At 40.2% G+C, this 22,220-nt stretch overlaps 1 protein-coding gene across 12 annotated transcripts in view; it reads right to left on the bottom strand.

The window, feature by feature from the left end:
- The window catches only part of NTNG1 (netrin G1), a 294,603-nt gene that overhangs the window by 123,400 nt on the left and 148,983 nt on the right, over positions 1–22,220 (bottom strand). For all 12 annotated transcript variants that reach the window (XM_074318381.2, XM_074318379.2, XM_074318382.2 and 9 more), the window contains exon 3: positions 14,270–14,910. In XM_074318381.2, coding sequence (XP_074174482.1) covers positions 14,270–14,910 — 641 coding nt within the window. The remainder of the gene's footprint in view (positions 1–14,269; positions 14,911–22,220) is intronic.

Below are 22,220 nucleotides of genomic sequence, written 5' to 3'. Positions count from 1 at the left end.
TCCCTTGTAGACTTATGCAAAAAATACATAAATGTGGCCACAGGAGCCCAAATGGGAAGAGCATAGATACTTAGAATGGTTGGTTTACGTCAGGGGTGTCCAAACTTTTTTCAACCGTTTTCACCAAGGGCCATATGCAGTAAAATACACAAACAGCCGGGCCACTCCCTCGAGGTGAAGTACGTATTGCCTCACCTGGTTTATTTAAGTAAACTAAATATATTTTTGGAATTTACTGTGGGCCAATTAACAATGGATTGCGGGCCGCAGTTGGCCCGCGGGCCGCAGTTTGGACACCCCTGGTTTACGTGATGCTCAAAAGGCTATTCCACAGCCATTCACTCATTGTCTCAATCAATATATGTATTGAAGCCCTACTATGTGCCAGGCCTAGTTCTTGGCACTGAGGGCAGATCAGTGAGTAAAACACAAGATCCATCTGGGTCTAAATTCTGGTGATGCAACAGCATCATCCTTAGCTAATTTATTTAACCATTCTGTTTCACATCTGAAAAAGAGGGAGCGACATTATTTCATGGTTTCTCTCAGTTCTGCAAGAAATGATTTTGCAATGCTCTAACTCTGACTATTTGGCATACACACTGCCTATGTAATTCCAATACAGGAGGTCATGATGCTATCTACTCCCAATCTGCCAAATCGCTGACCTCTTAGACTCCCCCTCCCATTATCTCTTGGCCCACCCGCCCCCCATCTGTTCCCTGTTCCCAGCAGCAAGGGAGGATCTATAATTACACATGGATGCCACCAATATGTTATAACAGCTTTGCTTCCCTGATATTCTGGTAAGACTAAATGAGTAAAAGCAGCCATGGCAGCAGCAATGCCTACACAAGACCATGTCCCTTAGCTGTATACGATGTTTACTTTTACTGGGCTCTCATTTGTTATTCATTAACACTGCTAAGGAGCCAAAGTAGAGGCAATATGCATTTCACTAAAACCAGCCTGTGGTTTCAAGAGTATCGACCTAAGGAAATGAAGAAATAAAAAAGAATATATTAAATATTAGTTAACCTTATTTTCCTTTAAATACATGATTTTAGTTTGTTGCTGTAATTCGAGTTTGAAGAGCTTACATTCGAGAGGAATCGAAATCCTCCAGTATCTCTATTTATCTCTAAAAAGCACCAGATTGTAACACTTGGCATTTCATTTTTTACATCTCTGCTGACTCCTCCATCACAATTTCTCTAGCTTAAAAACAAAACAAAAATATCTCTATCTATTCCAATACAGTACTTAATTTCCTATAATTCTTAGATACACAGTACTCTCCAATGTTCAAAAAATAAGAGCAACAGTTATAAAAAGCAAGGTAATCCCTGCGAAGGCTAACCTTTCCCTAAGACCGTCTCATTTTTTTCACCCAATGTAGTAACAATATGGGAAGGATGATAACTAAAATTAGACCTTACTGTGAAATCAATCTGTTCTTAGCAGTGCAAATAATTCAAACACACACACACACACACACACACACACACACACACACACACAATGCTTTTCTTTCTTTCTTTATATCACATAAACAGTCCCATGATATTGGAGACTGAAGGAACCTTGTTACCCCACATGAGTTCTGTTAACCCTAGTTCTCTGGGGGTATTAGTAAATGGTTTTGGCTAAGTAAATTTGGGAGGTCTGGTTAAATAAAATGGAAGTTGTTTTTTTTTTGTTTTTTTTTTACTGTAAAGACATCTCAGGCCCTTAACATGCTAATAAACATTGCAATTCTCCTAGAAGGAAATAGTGCAAAAGTTTCCCAAATGTATTTTGATCATTACTGCTTTTATTTGAGGAGTAATTCTGAGAAATACTGATCTAGTATATCCCTCTCACTTTGAAGATGAGGGGATTCTGTGTATAGTGGTTGAGACTTACTCTGAGCTCACAGAGTTACTAGCACAGCTAGAGCTAGAATGTATTTCTCGTGCCTTCTAGCCAATGTTTCCATCTAAAATAAGACAATTAATGATTTTGAGATCCAAATGTTTTGCTCTCTGTCCTCTTAATATTAATACATTCCTAGCACAATATCAGTTCTCCTAGGCACCAGTCAGAAAGCAACAAAGAGCTAACAGTCATTCTCCCAATTATATTATATTCTAGATTGGGATCTGTGGACCAATGAGATTTGTGAGGCTCCTGTATCACATATATAAAACCTAGCCTATGCATTCATTCAATGTTTTTCAAGTGCAAGTTCAGAAACAAATTCACTTGCTTAAATATTTCCCTTTCCCCCTTTGCCACGACTCGATTGACCTTGTTTAAATACAGTTTTCCAACCTATAAGAAAGAGGCAGAAATACCAATCATTATATGCAGTGCAGTTAGTTCTGGTAAATTAACATATTTAGCTCTAACGGTAGCTTACAGAATTGGAATACAGACCTATATTGCAATGAAATCAACATGTCTCTCCACACAATCAAATTATTACGATAAAACCCATGACCTCAACACATGTGTTACTGTTTGAAGAATGAATGGAAATGGTATCTCTACTGAACCACTGATCACATAAGTCCACAAAAAATGCTACACAACTTCCTAATGTGTCAGGAGGTACCTCTGCTCCTTGGGACAAGAAACAGCAAGACCTTCCAAAAATGCCAACCACTGAGTTCAGATAAAAATAACATGGCTCTAGCAGTTAGATTGAGAGCTGAGTGTACCCGTTTCCCATTGTTCGGGCCTGCAGGATGTAGCTAGAATGTAGCCTCCTGTACACATGTGAAGTTAAGTGAGAGAGGAAACTATTTCACTTTTTGATTAGATGGTATTTTGCCTAAATATCTTCATGTTTCTTAGGAAGGAGACATCTTTCCTTTAATGATCCACTAGTTTTAAAAACTCTACGGCACCGGGGAATTAGGGATAAAGAGACAAGCTCCTAAACTGGGTTGTTTTTCTGTACACTAATGAAGTTCATAATTTAATTGGAGGAATTATTAGATACATTCTCTCCTTATAATGGTGCAAACCTCAGAGGAAAATGAGCTGCTTATGCATATATTCTCTTTTTAATTCAAGAAATCCTCAAGGATTCAAAAAATATGCTCCAAATCAGAATGGCACTCAGGTGTCCACTTAAAATGGGTTCACACTGCAAATCTTTATTCTAAGTGTTTCCACTGGACTGAAATAGCAATTCTTATGCTGTTTTCTGTTTTTAATTATGGTTACTAAGCTTTACATTTAGATACTCTTATTTGCTGACCTTCATTCTCCCTTTAAAAGAAGAGCTAATTAAATACAAAAATTTGGGATGGTAGAATAGTTAAATATACATTTAACTTGAAAAAAAACTTGGGGGAGAGGTTAACTGACTGCAGATTTATAAAATTTTGTTATATGAAAGAGGCAGACACATATTCACTATAGTTCTAGAAGGAAAATGTGGACTAATATGTGGAAGTTAAAAGAAAAAGCAGATTGCCTTCAATTAAAGAATAAACGTCCTTAAAATAAGCTAAGGTAAGCTGTCCATATCCAAGTTTATCCATTAATATTTGTGGCTTGATTTAGTGTTTGACGATGGCCATTAAGCAAAAAAAGTTATTGGTATTAAAGGTTTATGGGAAAATATGACAGAAAAATTAATATTGAGAAAATTTGCTTCATTTCTTTTCTTTTCTCCCCTCCCCTCTATCATCATAATTTTACTTTAGAAGTAAAACATCTAGATCTAATGCAATATGACACATTAGCTCAATAAAACATTAAAGAATTGATTAAAAAAATGAGGCAAGGAGTTCAGATAAACACACAGCAACTTGGTATAGGAAAGACAGAGCCAATGGACATGGACAAGGGCTCTCCCTGAATATTCCCAGGATGGAGGAGCCACAAGACTTATTGGTTCATTGTTGCTATTTAAAGATGGCTCCTTTGGGAATTTTCTGGGCCTCCTGTATGTACTGAGCTCACTTCAGGCTAGTGTGGTTACGAGAGCATAACGAGAAAGCACATTTGTAAAGAGCAACACGATTTTGCCACTTTAGTATATGTGGGATATTAAAAAAAAAATTTTTTTTTTCACGGAACTTCTCAGGTCCTCAATTTTCTCATCTGTAAAGTGCGGTTAAACAACACCTGACTCACAAGTCCCTAGTGAGGATTAATGGAAAGAAGTTACCTGACAAGAACCTTATAACCTGAGTACTATACACATGGAAAGGATTAATACTGGAATATTAACGGGAGCTATTAGAATTTCCTTAACTCATTCACCTCTTCTTATTTCCTCCTCTTTCGCAGATTATTTCTCAGTTTCCTTCAGAAATTACATCTTAAATAACAGCATTCCACAGAGTCCTGTAAATGTTCTATAAATGACCATAGTCAGTTATAATTATATGGAAAAAACCCTATCATATAGAGGTCATCCATTCCCTAAACTACAACCATCACATATAAGGTGATAATATTCAAACTTCTGTATTTCCAACTCAAATCTCTTTCTGCAACACCAGGGCCGTGTTTTCAAATCCTTAACTGAACTATCCACTTGGAGTCCTACTAAAGTCTTTCCTTCAGCTCTTCTTTCCTTAAAATCTGATTGGTCACCAAGTCCCATTGACTTTGTAAGCAAGCCTCAAACCCTTGTGTTATCATGGCTTTTGTGGAATTTGGAGAGCCTTTCTGGCCTCTCCATTTGGGCATCAGGACTTCGAGTTACAGTCGCTCTACAATTTAGCAGTTACACTTCTCCTTGTCTGTATCTGCGTCTTCTTGCTAACATAGCCATGCTAGGATATCCTTGAATTCCACAGCCTTAGAATGCTTCTCACCTGCACTTAGTTGACATAAGAGAAACCATACTATTTTACATTTCTTATGGCATGGGAGACTCAGAGGCCAAAATGGAAGAACCCTTCAATACTTCTTGGAGATGCTGACAGTCCACAGGGAGAAGATGGAAGGCCCTCTCCCAGAGTTTGTCCACTCTTCCAGTTCCCAACTATTTGGAGTTTGTTAACATGCTGTGTTGTTTTAAAGCATCACTTGTCATCTAGAATATCCATTCTGCCCTGGCTGCCTGGCATTCTAAAGTGCACATTTCAAGACACCATGCAAATGTCACATCCTCATCAAAGCGTTTGTTAGGCTTTTCAGATTCAATTAGTATCTCCTCTCTTGCCAGAGGGGATACTTTACACAGTCACACTTGACACATGCACATGGTAAAAGCACTTAACCCATGTTGTCATCCTTTTTTGTTTACATGTCCGTGCCTGTTCTGGATATTAGCCCCTGGAGAGCATGAACTGTGCCTTGTGCATCTCCGTGTACCCAGTGTCTAACCCAGTGTTTGTCCCAGGGTGGAGAACAAGTATTTACCGGTGACAGAAAGAAGATATAAAAGCAGAATCTGTGTAACGTTGTAAAACCCAACTGCAATCATTAGGATTAATGGGGAAGAATGAAAAAATGCCAGGCCCAATGCTTTGAAGCCTCTCACATGAGAGGTGAAGAGTAAATATTTTGGTAGATTTATTCAAACTGTGGCTAGGAAAAAGACTTAGAGAAATTGCAAGATAACTAGCAAGCCTTTTGCATTGGCAGATCACTTCTGTGTTACATGATTTTCCAAATTATTTGAGAAAATATGAACAACGCCCTACTGCTTTTATACTTTTAAACTTTTCCCAGTGTCCTTGTTTACCTAATTTCACATATTTTTCCACTCACCATTTGAAAGCCTCGCTTGAATAAAGTGAACTTCAACCTCACTTTGTCCTAATTGTAGCAAATACAGATGTGCTGACATTCAAACAGTAAGGATTTACAAACATCTTGGATTCCTTTTAAGGGTGAGAGTGCAGTGGCCTCTCTCACTCCTGACTCCCAGTTAGAGCGGCTCTGTCTCTGGGCCTTTCCAGGTCCTGGGAGTAGACAGGGAGGGTGTGGTTCTGAGCTGGGGCAGGAGTGAAGTGAAGATAGCACCAAAAGTTTGTAGAAGTGAAGCTTCTGGGCTAGCACTCCTTTCTTGGAGATAAACAAAGGAGACATAGAAGGAACAGTCAATTCTACAAATAGTATCTGACAGCCAACTACCTGTAAAGAGCTTGGATAGATGCTACGAAGGGTTAGACACGAGTAAACACCACTGAGAAAAATTATTGATAATTATGCTTAGGAATATAAACATAATTAGGCAAGTAATAGAGATGTGGGTTAGAATTTTCCAAGCCACTGAAAAAAGTTCTTACACAATTCTATTTAAAAGTTCTTGTGGTTGAAAAAGAATTTCTACTATCTTATGTCTGAAACAAGTACCCTGACACATTGCTCATAGTATATCTTACAAATAATGAGCACATCATCAAATGTTCATTTGTCTTTCAGATTTAACAATTATTATAATAAATCACATTACTTCCTTGAAACTGTTCACCTGAAAGAAACAGTAAATACTGCTGAGTTTATATTCTATAAAACCTACGCAACAGAAAAACATAACGTTCAAATTTTCAAGTTAATTATGGAAAGCTTAGAAGGAACCAAAACACTTAAAATTCAAAACTTTCTAGAGATCCAAGATGGTGGAGTAGATAAACACTGTACCTGCTTCCTTCCATGAGCAAATTAAAACTACAACTAAATTATAGAACAATCAACTTGGAAAACCATCTGAAGTCTGGCTGAACAGGTTTTATAACTAAGGATATAAAGAAGAAGCCACATTGAGACTGGTAGGAGGGGCAAAAGCATGGAACTGGCTAACCCCAAACCTCTGTGTGGAGGTTGAGAACAGGGAGGGATATCTCAGCCGTGAAGGTTCCCCCCAGAGGAGTGAGGGACCCTAGCCCCACACTGGCCTCCCCAGCCCAGAGTACTGGTGCCAGGAAGAGGAGCACCCCCCACAACATCTGGCTATGAAAGATAGTGGGGGTTCCTACCATCTGGGTGGGATGGAAGGTGGTAGGAAACCCAGGTATCCTCCTAAAGGGCCCGAGCAGACACTGTCTTACTCCCAGGCCCTCACTTTGGACTCCAGTGAAGGGACAGTAACTCGGGGGGGGACGGGACAGGGGGTGTTGGAGACATACAGGAGACAGACTGAGTTGTGTTGCTTCAGGTTGCGAGCTGGAGGACAGCTGCTATTTCCCTATTAGGAAGTCCTACTCCCATGCAGCCAGCAGGCGGGCACCACTTTCTTGTGTTGAGCCTACCCCAACACGGCCAAATATGAATCTCATTGGTCTGGGAGCTCTGAAGCTCTGCCCTGCTGACTCACTGGGACCATGCCCAACCCAACTCCCCTAACACCAGAGGTACTTTCCCCAAGAGCAGCCAGACTCACCCATATTGTACTCTTTCTTGGAAAAAATCAAAGTCTGACAGGCCCTAGCTGGCAGCGACTAGCCTCGGTGTGCTCTGAGACTTTTGCTGAGAAGCTTCAGGCTCAGCACTGGCACCAAACCAGAATTCACATTAACCTGGGGACCACAACTCTTCCCACTCTTGTGACTCCCTGAGACCCTGCCTCACCCAACTTTTGTACCACATGAGGCTTTATCAGTGGCTGAACCTTAAGGGAGCTGGCAGGTAGCAGCAGGCCTTGGGGTGTCCTGGCTTTTTGCGGAGATACCCCAGGCCTGGTACTGGTGGCAGATGTCCTTGCTTCACAGCATGGCCTCTCCCATGCACCTCCAGGGTTAGCAAAGTCAGCAAACAACCCCAGATAGCTTTGTAGCTCTTACCAGGTAGTCCTTGGCTAGTCACAGGCTGTGGGTAACCTGGGCCTGTACCGGAAACCTTGCAAGAGGCCCCACAACCAATATACTTGGAGGTTGGCTTCATATCACAGCAGAGCATTGCCTAATTAGCCCAACAAGTGGCACACCCAAAGGGTGGTCTCAATAGGCACCAGAACCCACTGGGGTGAATCCCACTCAGTGGGATGAGCACCCACACAGCAGCCTGCAAGCTGTGGATGTAGCCAAACCCCACAGCCAATTAGCCTGAAGGTCAATCTCATCCACTGATGTGCCAATAGTAACCAAGGATCAATTATAACAGGAGGGCACACACGACCCACACAAGGGACACTCCTGGAGCACCTGGTGCAGGTGACAAGGGGGACTGTACCACTAGGCTCCACAGGGCACCTACTAAAAAAGGCCACCCAGCCAAGACTGGGTGATATAGCAGATCTACCTAATACATAGAAACAAACAGAGAGGCTGCCAAAATGAGGAAATGAAAAAATACATCCCAAATGAAAGAACAGGAGAAAACTCCAGAAAACAAAACTAAACAAAATGGAGGCAAGCAACCTACCAGACACAGAGTCCAAAACAACGGTTATGAAAATGCTCAAGGAACTTATTGAGAACTTCAACAAAGAGACAGCAAGTATTAAAAAGGACATAGAAACCATAAAGAACCAGTCAGAAGAATACAACTGAAATGAAGAATGTACTAGAAGGAATCACCAGCAGACTAGATGAAGCAGAGGATCAAATCAATGATTTGAAAGACAAAGTAGTAGAAAACACCCAATTGCAACAGCAAACAGGAAAAAAATATCCAAAAAAATGAGGATAGTTAAGAGACCTCTGGGAAAATATGAAGCATAACAATATTCGCATCACAGGGGTACCCAGAGGAAAAGAGAGAAAGCAAGAGATTGAGAACCTACTTGAAGAAATAATGCCTGAAAACTGTCCTAACCTGGTGAAGGAAACAGACATATAAGTCCAGGAAGCACAGAGAGTCCCAAACAAGATGAACCCAAACAGGCCCACACCAAGATACATTGTAATTAAAATGGCAAAGGTTAAAGACAAACAGAGAATCCTAAAAGCAGCAAAAGAAAAGCAACGAGTACTTTATAAGGGAACTCCCATAAGATTGTCATCTGATTTCCCAACAGAAACTTTGAAGGCCAGAAGGGATTGGTACAAAATATTCAAAGGGATGAAAAGCAAGGACCTACGACCAAGATGACCCAGCAAAGGTATCATTGATAATTGAAGTACAGATAAAGAGCTTCCGAGACAAGAAAGAGCTAAAGGAGTTCATCATCACCAAATCAGTATTACAAAGAATCTTAGAGGGAGTTTTTTAAAATGAAAAAAAAAAAGATCAAAATTATGAATAATAAAATTGCAAAAGCTACATATCTATCAACAATTACTTTCAATGTAAATAGATTAAATGCCCTAGTCAAAACACATAGGGTGGCTGAATGGCGAAGAAAACAAAATCCTTACATATGCTGCCTACAGGAGACTCACTTCAGATTGAAAGACACACACAAACGGAAAGTAAAGGGATGGAAAAAGATATTTCATGAAAATAAAAATGAGAAAAACAAACAAACAATAAAAAAAAGTTAGAGTAGCAATACTTATACCAGACAAAATAGACTTTAAAACAAACATTATAACAAGAGACAAAGAAGGACCTGGTAATCTCACTTCAGGGTATTTATCTGAAGAAATCCAAACGCTACTTCAAGGGGACGTGTGCATCCAATATGTTCATTACAGCACTGTTTACAATGGCCAAAATGCGGAGGCAGCCTGGGTGTCTGTTGATGGAAGAATGGATAAAGAGGAGGTGGTTCATATATACAATGGAATATTGCTCAGCCATGAAAGGGAATGGGTACTTGCCATATGCAGCGGCATGATGGACCTGGAGGGTATTGTGCTGAGTGGAGTGTCAGACAGAGAAAGACAGATGCGATGTGATTTTGTTTATATGTGAAATCTAAAGAACAAAATAAACAAAACGGAAACAAACTTATAGATACAGAGAACATATTATGGTTGCCAGATTTTGGGGTGTATGTGTAGGGTATGAGTCAAAAGGGAGTGAATTAAGAAGTACATACTGGTTTTTACACAGTAATCATGGGGATGTAGGGTATAGCATAAGGAATATAGTCAATAATATTGTAATAACTGTGTATAATGTCAGATGCAGATGGGTACTAGATATGTTGGGGTGATAGATGGGAGGGGTGAGGGCAGGGTGAAAAAGGTGAAGGGATTAAGAAGTACAAACTGATAGTTACAAAATAGTCATGGGATGTAAAGCACAGGGAATATAGTCAGTAATGTGGTAATAACTATGGGTAGTGTCAGGTGAGTACTAGCCTAGTGAGTGGGATCATTTTTTAAATTATACAAATGTCTTACCACTGTGCTGTACACCTGAAATTAATACAAAATAATACTGAATGTCAACTGTAATTGAAAAAATTAAAAAGCAGGGAAAAGGTGAAGGGGAATAAGAGGTCAAATTTCCAGATATAAAACAAATAAGTCATGGGGATGTAATGCACAGCATGCGGAATACAGTCAATAACGTGATAGCGTGGCAGTGTCAGATGGTTGCTGGTCTTATGGTGATCACTGCTTGAGGTCTATAAATGTTGAATAACTATGGTGCACACCTGAAACTAATATAATATTGTATGTTAGCTATATTTTAACAGAAATGTTAAAAATAATAAAAACTTTCTATGTATAATTGACAAAACATGTTGGACATTATATTTAACAGCTCATGTGTTTAACTCCCTGTCAGTACAGAGAGATGTTCAGAACAAACATCTACTCTTCATTTCTCCTCTCACCTCTCACTTGGGTAGATTGTATTTATGCATTAGACGACCTTTTCGGCCATTAGAACCATCTTGCTTCGGCAGTTAATTAACACAAGTACCATAATTTAATACAGTTAATGCTACTTGATGCCCTTTAATGTACCTTCCATTAGTGATATTATTGTAGTATTACTCTGTAAATTAAAATGAGATCAAGACTAAGAGAGCCACTCTGTAATTAAGGTACTGGCACACTGCACTCATCTGTTATTCACTAGAGAAAATCGCCCTGATTTACTGAAGGAGCACATCCATAAGTCAGAATTAGTCCATGAAGATTATTAAGTTTATTGAACAATGTAAGTACTAGAGTTGCTGAGATTGCCAACAGCCATGTTTCCTCTTTTTCTTCCATTATCTTAAAAAGCACACAATGAAAGGGAGTAAATGGAAGCAAAATAAGTATGTAACAAAAGAAGACTACAATTTTTACCATGAGATTATAGTTTTTGTTACCAGTAAAACAGGTTTCAGGTGTGTCACATGCTAAAAAACACATAAATGCTACATTAGTCTTATGATGGTCAAAACATTTTCATCCCAAACAGTACTGGCCAATATGACACTTAAACACCGTGTACACATGTGCACAAGCAGTAGAGAACTGGGATTCACAGTCAACTCACCAAAGATTCTCCGACTGCTTTTGTTTCATAGCTTAGTATTTCAAGAATAAAAATCTTGTATTCTCTGTCCTCTATTCTGTAAATATTTACCCACTTTCCCCAAGTAATTCATGCCTATTCGCACATTATGGTGAGGGTACGGGTGGAGTGACAAGTAGAAAAAGATCATATCAGGTATAGACATGTCAAGTGTTGCACTCATCTCATGGATGGAGGACGGGGAATTGAAGGAACCGAAGACCTCAGTTATATTTTGGAAAGTTTTTATTTATTCTTAAAAAGGAAGATGTAGAATTTTCTTTAGAGATCATCAATTAATATTCAATCCTCCTGTAGATGATTTGCTATAGATTATGTATTACAGAATTATACACCTGAAACCTATGTAACTTTACTAACAATTGTCACCCCGATAAACTTTAATTAAAAAAAGAAAAAGAAAAAGACAAACCAAACTGTTAACCCTACTGAAATGTTCAAGGGTAAAATGTATATCAGCGTATCAGCTTCTATGCTTGAAAGGCCTGCGAACCAGGCAACAGTTCAACAGTTTCCTTTAGTAGCTCCATCTTCCTTATATAACTCAGAAGCTGGAGACACGCCGGAGCCATCAGGCTTTGCTTCTTTAGTCCCTCCCCTAAGACTAAAAATACCCCGGCCATCTGGTGCCTAGCACAGTACATGCCAACATCAGTTTTGCCCTAAGGAATTTGGACAGAGTTTCGAGGTGACAGAGTGAGACCTTATGGAAGGGGCTCACCTCTAGTGGACCTCTCTGTCTTGCCCAGCTGCTTCCTCACCAGCTTACAGTTGACTGGTGAACAAGAAAAGACAGCGGAGGTGAGTCCCAGGGAAGGGAGAGGGCTCCTCCAAACTCCTCAGAACCACTGAAATGCAGTTGGACGACAGTAGCAGGATGAGGGGTAAGAGAAAAGTGGTAAATCTGGTGGGATTTTACATTTCTAACATGCCAACGAAGAGATAATACATTCGTCTGACCCCAAAAGAGAATGCATAAAAATGCCTGTAGCTTTACAGTGTATTCACACTCATTTTTTAAATAATAAGAGGAAACAACAATGAATATATGATAAGAGAAATACGCCCCAACAATGATTATTTCCCAACTAAAAGCTTTAGAAGACTGCCTTCTTTACACATGGAAAAAGGAGAGTGTTTGGGGGAAGTTGGGCTAATAAGGACTTTGGCGTAGATTAAGGATTTCTCAAACTGCAAGGAAACTGACCTAGGGAACTCTACCTAACAGTGCAGATCACAGCTTATTAATTTTGACCTTGCTTCTCGTAAACAGAATATTTGTTACTTTGTCATGAAAAGCTATGGGTAATAATATCAACATCAATTATTTTTATATATTATAGTTCCCAAGAATAAGATACTGGAAACTGATCATGTTTTGCCAAAATATTCATGAGTATAATGGCTACATTTTATCATAAACAGCAGACTCCTGTTCAAGGCAACAGCTTCCTATTGCACACCTGTGGTCCCTCTCACACCTGAACTGCCCTCTATACTCAGGAAGCCACAAGATCAACACTGTACTAGTGCATATTTCCCTCTGAAATACTACTTTGCTGTAAAAATATCATTATCATACATCACAAAGACCTTGATTAAAAGTTTTTAAAGAGGCTCTATTGCTAAAGATTCTTGACTCTTCCAGGAGGAACATGAAGCTAGAACAAAACTGTGAGTCACTGGTGGCCGGCGACCCATGCCTGCTACTTTCCACAGGCATCGTTCTGAAACCTTTGCCACCATGTGGAGGTCATGCCCACCACACCATTGTGTGTGCCCACTATGGCCCTTTCCTTAATAGCAGTGACCTCATCTTCCTTCTAGGGCACAAATATAATAGCACTATTATCAGAGACAGGTTGCGACAACTCTCTGAAAGGCCAGGGAGTCTCACAGTTCACCCGTTTCTGAGGACTGCGCTGCCCTATGGGTTGCTGGCGACCAGTCAATGAATCCTGCTTTATTTGTTTAAATGTTACGGTTACTTAATTAAACCTACATCATTTATATACCATTGATATTCTGATCTTCATATATTCTGATTTAAAGTGATGTTGCCATGTTTAGAATGACTATTCTTTGGCTTGGCTTTGCGTTTTTCTCTCTTTTTTTCCATTTTGTTTCATAGTCCACTCAACTTTAGTTTTTCCAACTCATTATCTCATGCGTCCACTGCCATCAGTTGGTTATTTTGATAACATACCACACTTAAAAATCTGGTAGCAAATCTCTACTTTGGCGGTCCTGGTTCTTATTACTCAAGTTTTTCATTTAAATATCTTGAAAATTCTTGGAAAATTGCTCAGTTTTGTCTCTGGTATATTATCGAAATCAAAGATATGCCTGACCATGACCATTAATGTTTAAACTCTGGTCCATCTATAAATGACCCACAAAATAAAGGGAGCTTAACTCAGGTCCACATTTAAAATGGCAGCATATCTTTTAAAGACAATAACATCCAAAAACCTGAAAAGCACTGCTTGCCCCATTTAAACAAATGCATTATGTTTCCTAAATGCTTTTGGTGCTAATTTAATCAATTTAAAGAAATATAACTTTCATTTCCAGAACTTTCTTTTGTGCAATATAATAAAACATAAACACAGAGCTGTAGCTTGTTGAAACCTTCTCTTATACTTGACAACAACAGAAATATGTAGTTCTTGTTTTTCAGTGCCTTTTCTAAGATGTCTTTTCCCCCTTTTGTTTACATTCTAAGAAATTCTGCCAGGTTGCGGTTTAGTGACAGCACGTCTGGGATCACAAATTACTGCTGAGTAAGAAGGGTCTCAAATGCCTGAGAACCTACCTCTAGGCTGGTGTTCCTGAGAAAATGTTGCAGCAGAAAGTGACAAATGTCACTGCACAGCGGCTTGACTGACACACTGGCATTTTCTTTGAACACACCCATTCTCATTCAAGTCAGACAGAGAAGTTCTCTTACCTTCCATGCACTTTTATGTCTGAGATCGCATAAAAGTAGCGTGCCAAGTGTAGCTCATCTACAAATATTTCCCCGACGGCTGGTCTCAAAAGCCTTATCCTCAGGTCTGTGACTGTAAAGAAATCTCTGAGTTTCTTGGTGGTATCCAGCTGTCCATAGAGGGAAGCCATATTGCGTAGCCAGGGTCCAGCAAAAAACGCGAACCTGTCTTTGATTTCAAAGTGGATTATCTTGCTATTTGTCATATACCCCGTGGAGTACTCTTCGGTGCAAATGATTTCTAAGACCGTATGCTGTGATAAATCCTTCACGGATTTAGGGTCCATGTGAAAAGCATCCAAGCAGTCTGTGGCGTAATACTGATAGGGCTGCCATGTTCGTCCATAATCAAGAGATTTCTCCAGGATCATTTGGTCTGGACGCCCCGATTCAAAGGTGATAACTATGTTGTCCGTGAGCTCAATGGTTTTGCTCCAAGACAGAGTGATGTTAACTTGAAGAGGCTTGGGATAGTCTTTCCAAGTAGCAGACTGCCAAAATGTGGAGGGATGTCTTCCTTCAAAATCAAACATCAGCTCAGGGGGATGTGCCAACTCAGGGGTACTTGCATCACACTCATTATTGCACATGTAGGGGTTGCCCTGTGGAAGAAGAACAAAAGAGGGTCCATCAAGACATGGGTTTGACACAAGTCTTGCCATATTGCTGTTGCTGAGTCAGAGGGTAGGAAAGATAGGAAATAAAAACTGTTTGCAGTAATCATTTTTATTCGTCCTCACTGCATTCTTCTAGTGAAAAAAAAATTTTAAAAGAAGCACTATGGCAATTTTCTTGCCTTGTTTCCTTCCATGGGCTTTAAGAAATGAAAACAATTTATTTATCCCATGTGTTAGACCTATAATGTGGTCCCGGAAGCACAAAGGAGACATTGAGCAACTAACATCTCAATACCTTGACATCTCTTAGAAAGACACTTTAGAAAAAGCAAGGGAATTCCTCCCTGCCTCAAGGACATTCCTCAAGAACGCAGTTCTTTAAAAAGTCATTTTTCAAGCAGAGCTTTAGAATTAGCAATGAACCGTAGGTACCTGTGTCCTGTTTGGGAAACAATACCCCAATGCAACATTCAGCTTCTTTCTGGTTTACTTCAAATCCATCACACTTAACTGGGTCCCTGCTTCATAAAGCCTGCTTTTAAAGCATTTACTTTGTCCACCACAAATCATTAAAATGTGGTCTACTATAGGCTCTGGGGCTTGGTCCAAACATCTGCCATCCCATTAGCTAGAGGCAGGAGGATTGCTCAGGAAAGACTTGGAGCAGGTGTGTACTACAACTTAGCATGACAGGAAAATCCAGTACTAAATTAGAAGGGTGTTGCAAAGAGCTGTGGGCACTTGATGTGTCCCTCTGTGCCAGCCCACAGTCAGCTCTCTATGGATGTTGGCCATTATTGTTATTTTCCCTCTCACAAAGCCTACTTTCCTTCACAGTCCATTCAACCAAGAAACTAGAAAGCAGTCTTCTTGTCAGATCACAAGTGATAACACCATTTATGCTACACTAAGTGGCTGCCCTCCATTCTCATCAGTAGATCCTATGGCAAACAACTTGCTCCCCAATTTTTGTTTAAGAAAACAAATGTGGTCATTTGGAGTCAACTATTCATGTATTTCTCTCTAATCCTGTAGTGGATAATTGAAAGCATGGATACGTGAAAGGATAGATCCTCTGACAATGTCTTTAGCCTTTCTCTTTTAACTATAATTTGATTTTTTTTCATTTTTCATGAACTGAGAGTTTTTCATCATACCTGCAGGATGCATGAGCTGGGTCTCAAATAATGAATTTACACTTTAGACATCGATGCTCAGTTACCGGCTGACTCCTGTGAAATGTAAGATGAACATTGGAGAATTGCTTTGGCTTCCCTAGAGGCCACTTTCTCTTACCTAGTCAGCTAATACTTTCACTCTCTCTTTCCCATTAATGCAACTGAATCCTCGAGCTGGCAACAGGTTTGGGGGACTCAAGTATAACTGAGATGGGGCAGGAGAAAGAAGAGAAGGTACATTATTTGAGGAACAGAACTGTTTCAAAAATACATTCAAGGCATCAGTGATAATAGAAATGTTTCTGTATTTCTGTCTCGAATTTCAATTCCCTATTCCTGATCCCAGAGTTTGTGGTACTATTTATAGTATCCCCTTCAAAACGAGCCAAGAGGGTAAAATAAGTTTCTCTTCCAGGTGGAATAAATCACCAAATTTATTATTATTTAAACTGTTTTACGCATACCAGAGAGCCAAATGCAAAGCTCTGCAAACAGGCAAGGGCTTTTTATGGAGGGCTATACATATTGTGGAATCTGTCAGGATTTATAAATTCTAAATATATGTAAATGCACATTTTACTGGAAGGGGTCAGATTTACACAAATCACACCTTCATTTAAATTTACTGAAAAAATATGGTCCCTTCAAAATCTATCAGGATGTCGACATCTGCACAATCATTAGCTTGGATGCTAACACCTTCCTTCTGACAAAAGCATCTTCATTTGAGGTCAAGGGTATCAACTCTGCAGGATGCACCGAGTGAGTTATCAGACATTTGCAGTAAGTCGTGTCGAAAGACAGAACTTCTTTGACTTCAGCACATTTGCACAGAGTTTCTCAGATGGGCATAGAGTGCTGAGATAAAGAAGGAGGCACAGCAGGTTGATTCTGGAAATAGGTCAATACGAGCAAACCTGTCTTAGAAAATATACTTGAAGATCCCTGTCTAAAATGCACTCATAGGTACAATCAATAAAAGGTGTTGACAATAACCACCATTTATTTACCACTTAGGGGTCAGACACTTTAAGTACAGTATCCTGGGTTATACTTTCCATGCCTACCTTACAGAAGAGGAAGCTGAGTCGTGAGGCAGCATCAGTGACTTGCCCAAGGTCACAAAGCAAAGCGAGTCAGAGGCAGAGTCAGGATCTGCTTCCCCTGCCCTGCCATGGCCTGTTCAACTTCCAAGTCAGTGGATTCCCTATGATGCAACCCTGTCTTAGAACAGAGTTGTCTGGTGAGTTTGGGACACACAGCCTAAGATGTGCTCCTCTTTGAGAGCCCTAATGAGCATTATCATACATCTGAGATGCCAGGAAGTGAAGAACCTTCCTTAGCTTCGCGCAATACCTAGTTTCAGAAGCTTCTGATCACAGAGCCTCTTTTTGGTTTAGTAACCTCTACTTATACAGCACATAGCTAGTGTCTGTAGAGCATCCTTGGAGAGTCTCTGCTTTATATGACTCTTAAAATGATAAACATGTGGACGCCGAACAGCACTGCACAACCCGACGCTTTAGTCCGTTAATGAAGACATGCCCACGTCAAGCACTCAGTGTCTGTGTTTGTACCACAGGGCTTCCACTGGGGCTCAGCAGGACAGTCAGCTCAGGAGAAATGCTTGCATTTACATCAAGTTGTCAGCCAACAAAATGCATGCCGGGACAAAGAGACAATTTCATTGCTTTGCAGGGATCTGGTGCTTTAGGCACCTGAAAAATGAGAGAAAAGCTTCATGCATTCAATAATGATTTATTGATTGCTTACTATATCAACTATATTTAAGGCACTTGTCTTGAATCTCAAGATACAGGAGTAAACAAATTCAAGTCCTTGCTTTCAGCAGAGCGTCCATCTTAGTTGGAGGCTATGCACTGAGTAAAGAAATATTTAATGTTTCGTGATGTTACATGTTGATAACTGCTATGCAGGAAAATAAAGCCTGCTAAATAAAGGGAAGAATCATGTTGGGGAAGGAATACTAATTGTAATTTATATTGGGAGGTCGGAGCAAGTCTCTCCTCAACATGTCACATTTGAGCAGATTAAGAACAATTCCCAGTTTTCAGTGGAGATAACCAGAGGTTGACCACAATGACAGTTTTGTCCTTCATCTTTCTGACTCTCGACTTAGTGATAATTTCAGCAGCATAACAACTTATTGAAATTGATGAGTAAACAAATAATTTCAAATGAGAATCTATACCAAATGACTGTAGATACCAAAAATAAATAAATAAATAAATAAATAAATAAATAAATAAATAAATTTAAAAAAATCAATTGAACCATTCTTATTTCATAGTACTCATGCTCTTTAGATTAATGATATGATAGCCTTGAACATAACTTACTGAGAGACAATGACATTGAGAGAAAATTAGCAGGAAAAAAAAAAATTATTCTAGTCCCCTGAGCAGAAACCTTGCATTTCAGGTAACAGAGAAAGGAAAAGAAAAATGAAAAGCCAAAGAAGCTGAAAATGTTACCATTCTAGAAAGAAAAAGCTGGAAGAGAGACTTTATGCTAAAATATTTAGTATAACTGTTTCACTTGGGCGTGCTCTATAATACTGTTTTTACAGAGAATTACCAACGGAAAACAATTACTGTTAAAGGGATTAGATTAATTAAATTTTCAACTACTTCAACCCTACCCTAATCCTCTCTAATATCATCAACAATGAAATTTATATAAGAAAAATAACTTCCCCCTACTTGTGAAAACAAAGAATACTTCTTGCTGCTAAATCCAACAGATTCAGGCGTTAGCAAGTATACGTAATTATTTTGTAGCCAGCAGGCAGCCTTACATAGATCTTAATAAGTCATACAAGCAACAGAGCCTTAACTGATTGTCTATGGACAAAGTAGAAACACTTAGGACTGTGCAGACAATATTTACACCATTAAAAGATGCCTTCATAATTAAACAGAGATTGCTGTTAAATATTTTTATGACAATTAGAAGAGGAAGAAGATTGTGATGCTTAATTCTGTGTGAAAAACAACTAATATTTTACCTCTGGGAATACTGAAGTTAGTTATTAATTAGCATGGTAGCCAAAGTGGAATATGCTGTTATTCTTCCCTTTCAGGACTTAAGGGATAAATCATATTTGAGATATGCTTTCATTGTTTGTTGATGGAAGTGCCTTTCTTCTAACAAGTGACACTTTGAAAAGAATATCCTTTCACCTAAGATGTGCTAGACCCTTCAGAGTTAAAAAAAAGAAAATCCTACATAAGCAGTATTAATATAATAATACCTGTGGATCCTGCCATTTTGAACTTGCCCTTCCCATCGTATTGGCAAACTATTGGGAATGACAGTTGGCAACGTAGGGAATTCTAATGGGAGATTTGCTACTGAACTATAAGTTCCATGCCAAGCAGGCATGCATGTACTTCCAAGTGGTTGTGAGAAGCCTTTGGGCTAACACTTACACTGATTGTGCAAAACAGTGAGACGGAGCTACCTCACACCCATTTGCATCTGGCTAGTCCCTGCCTGTTTTATTGGTAAGTGACAGTCAAAAACAAACAAACAAAGGCAAGCAGAGCAGAAACAGCATTCTGGGATAGCACACCCAACCTGTTCTCACTGTGACTCTGAAATAGATATCGCTCTGGTTTTGCCAATGCACGGCTTTAAAAGGGTGAAGAAAGTGGTAACACAGCCGTCCGCTCATCTCTCAGAGAGATGAACCATGAGCACCATGCTGTAACTGCTAGGACGGGCTCTCATCTTGAGGAGATGGCTTCCTTGTCTCCTCTGTCATTACAGCTCATTGGGAGCCAACCAAGGACAGTTTCTGGGAGGCTGGTGATTGGCCTCTTTCTATCAGAGGTGTAATTTTTGGTGGGCGGCACCCTATTCCCAGTCCCTTCATGGTCACTCCTCCTTTCCCCGAGTTCTCTCTGCTCCCGATTCTTGCTCAGCTATAACATGGGAAAGAACCATCCTTTACGATTTTTCTGAAGACACTCTTATGACTCTGAGTCTGAAAGCTGATGTCTGTTGGTCACGTTGAGGAGCTCCCTTCAGGTCTTAGAGTTTCGTCACTGGCTGTCGTGTGGGAGACCCTGCTCGCTCCGCCATTTGTCGTGCGAGGTGGCCTGCAGGGTCTCAGCTCCCGCTCCCCACATAAGAACGCAGGATAGGGTGAGGCCAAAAAGGAACACCCACGGAGCCATAGGTAGGGGAGTCACACCACTATAGTCTCACTGGAGGCTGGATTCACACAACCTGCAACCTGCCGTCTGCTTCTCTGCCTGCCAACCAAGCGACTGACTTTCTCAACTCACGACTTGACTCCCCAGAGCAGCTGTGGCAGTTATATCAGTGGCTAATTGGCTAACTGGTTACAGCTGATGGCCAATTAGCCACAGCTGACGGCCGTCTACTACCCGAGCCAGCACCTTTCCACGTGAGGCCAAGAGCCTGGAAACCGCTCTCTGGGACTCTGTCCCCACACTGGCATTAGGGAGAACAGGAAGAAATCATAACCAGAGGTTAAGTCCAATCCAAGATGGTGGACATCTGCTCTGAAATCTGAAAGATAAGTGTCAGCACCATGCATACTGACAGGCCTTGATGCCCACAGTTACGGGGATCAACTCTGTATGCCCTCAGACAGGTACAGACCACAAGGCAACATATTTTTTGATCATAAAATGTAGCAATCTCTACAAATGACCACGTGATCTCATTTGTAACCTGCCCTGTTAACTGGCATTTGGGTCCCAATGTGGGGTATACACACGGTAACAATATAGCCTGAATATTATGGGACTGTCCCAACTTTAGATATTCTGAAACTGCTGTGACATAAGTACCTATGTATTTGTCAGAGCAGGAGTTCTAAATTTCAGTTTGGGAAATAGGGCCACTCTAAGAATAACAGAGGATAAAGAGCTTTGTTTTTGAACTCCAGAGTTAAAAACTGCTCCATTTTCTAACAAAACCCCTTGCTCATCACAAAGATTTCTCCTTGGCATAAACACAGGCTTAAGGCCTGATTGAAGCTGTTGCTTGTTTCAATCTGCTCCCTGACAATACTAACACTGTGTGAACTTTTCTACTCAGGAATAAAGGCAGGAGGGCTTAACCTTTCTGCAATGAGAATACTAGAAGCCATATCACAGATTATAGGCCATAATAGACACCTGTGTAAATCCCCACAGAGGATTATAGTTAGGATTTTCAAACGGGTGAAGGCAGCAGAGGTCAAGAAGCCCGACCAAGTTTCTAAACAGGAGCCAAATACATTCTCAAGCCACAAGCCACAAATGCAATCGAAATATATACTTTGCATATACTGAAGAAGCAATGGATATTAATGAATCAAGTGGGTTTGAAAGTGAATGGCTATAGAAAACACTGTGGTAAGATGACACTTGTGGGGGCAGAGCCCCAGAAAGTAGTTTCCAGGCTCTCAGCCTCACATAGACAGGTGCTGGCTCAGGTAGTAAATGGCCAACTGTGATTGCATGGCCATCAGCTGTGGCTAGTTGGCTGTCAGCTGTAACCAGTGAGCCATTAGCCACTAATATAACTGCTGTGGCTACGCTAGGAGAGAGAGGAAAGAGAGAAAGAATGGGGCTAGCAAGAAGATGGCGGCTGGGCTGGCAAGCGCGGATGGCGGTTTGCGGACAGTGTGGATCCAGCCTCCAGTGAGAGTATAGTGCCGCCAGAGACAATATAGTGGTATGACTCCCCTACCTATGGCTCCGTGGGTGTTCCTTTTTGGCCTCACCATATCCTGCGTTCTTATGGGGGGAGCGGGACCAGAGACCCAGCAGGGTCCCCTGCATAACAACACTATTGGTAGGAAAACTGCTTTTTTAAATCTTATTTTCTTAAAAAAATATCACCTAAAATCATTGGTACAATATATTCTTAATACATACTCTTGAAATAGATCAAAACACAGACATTTAAATCTTAACAACACAGCGCTGAAATGAGCTGTCTGCATTTTAACGTTAAAGTAACTTGAAGGAGTTAAAACATCATGAAGGTGAGAATGTTCTGAGTCCTGATACTGTCACATATTGTGATGTTTGGTCTGAGCATTTTGAATCCTGAGAGTTCTGACTTGATTCTCAC

The sequence above is a fragment of the Rhinolophus sinicus genome, chromosome 7 (genome assembly GCF_057876585.1).
Source record: "Rhinolophus sinicus isolate RSI-liver-muscle chromosome 7, RSI-T2T, whole genome shotgun sequence".
NCBI classification, from domain to species: domain Eukaryota; kingdom Metazoa; phylum Chordata; class Mammalia; order Chiroptera; family Rhinolophidae; genus Rhinolophus; species Rhinolophus sinicus.
This window is presented reverse-complemented; position numbering and strand designations above follow the sequence as displayed.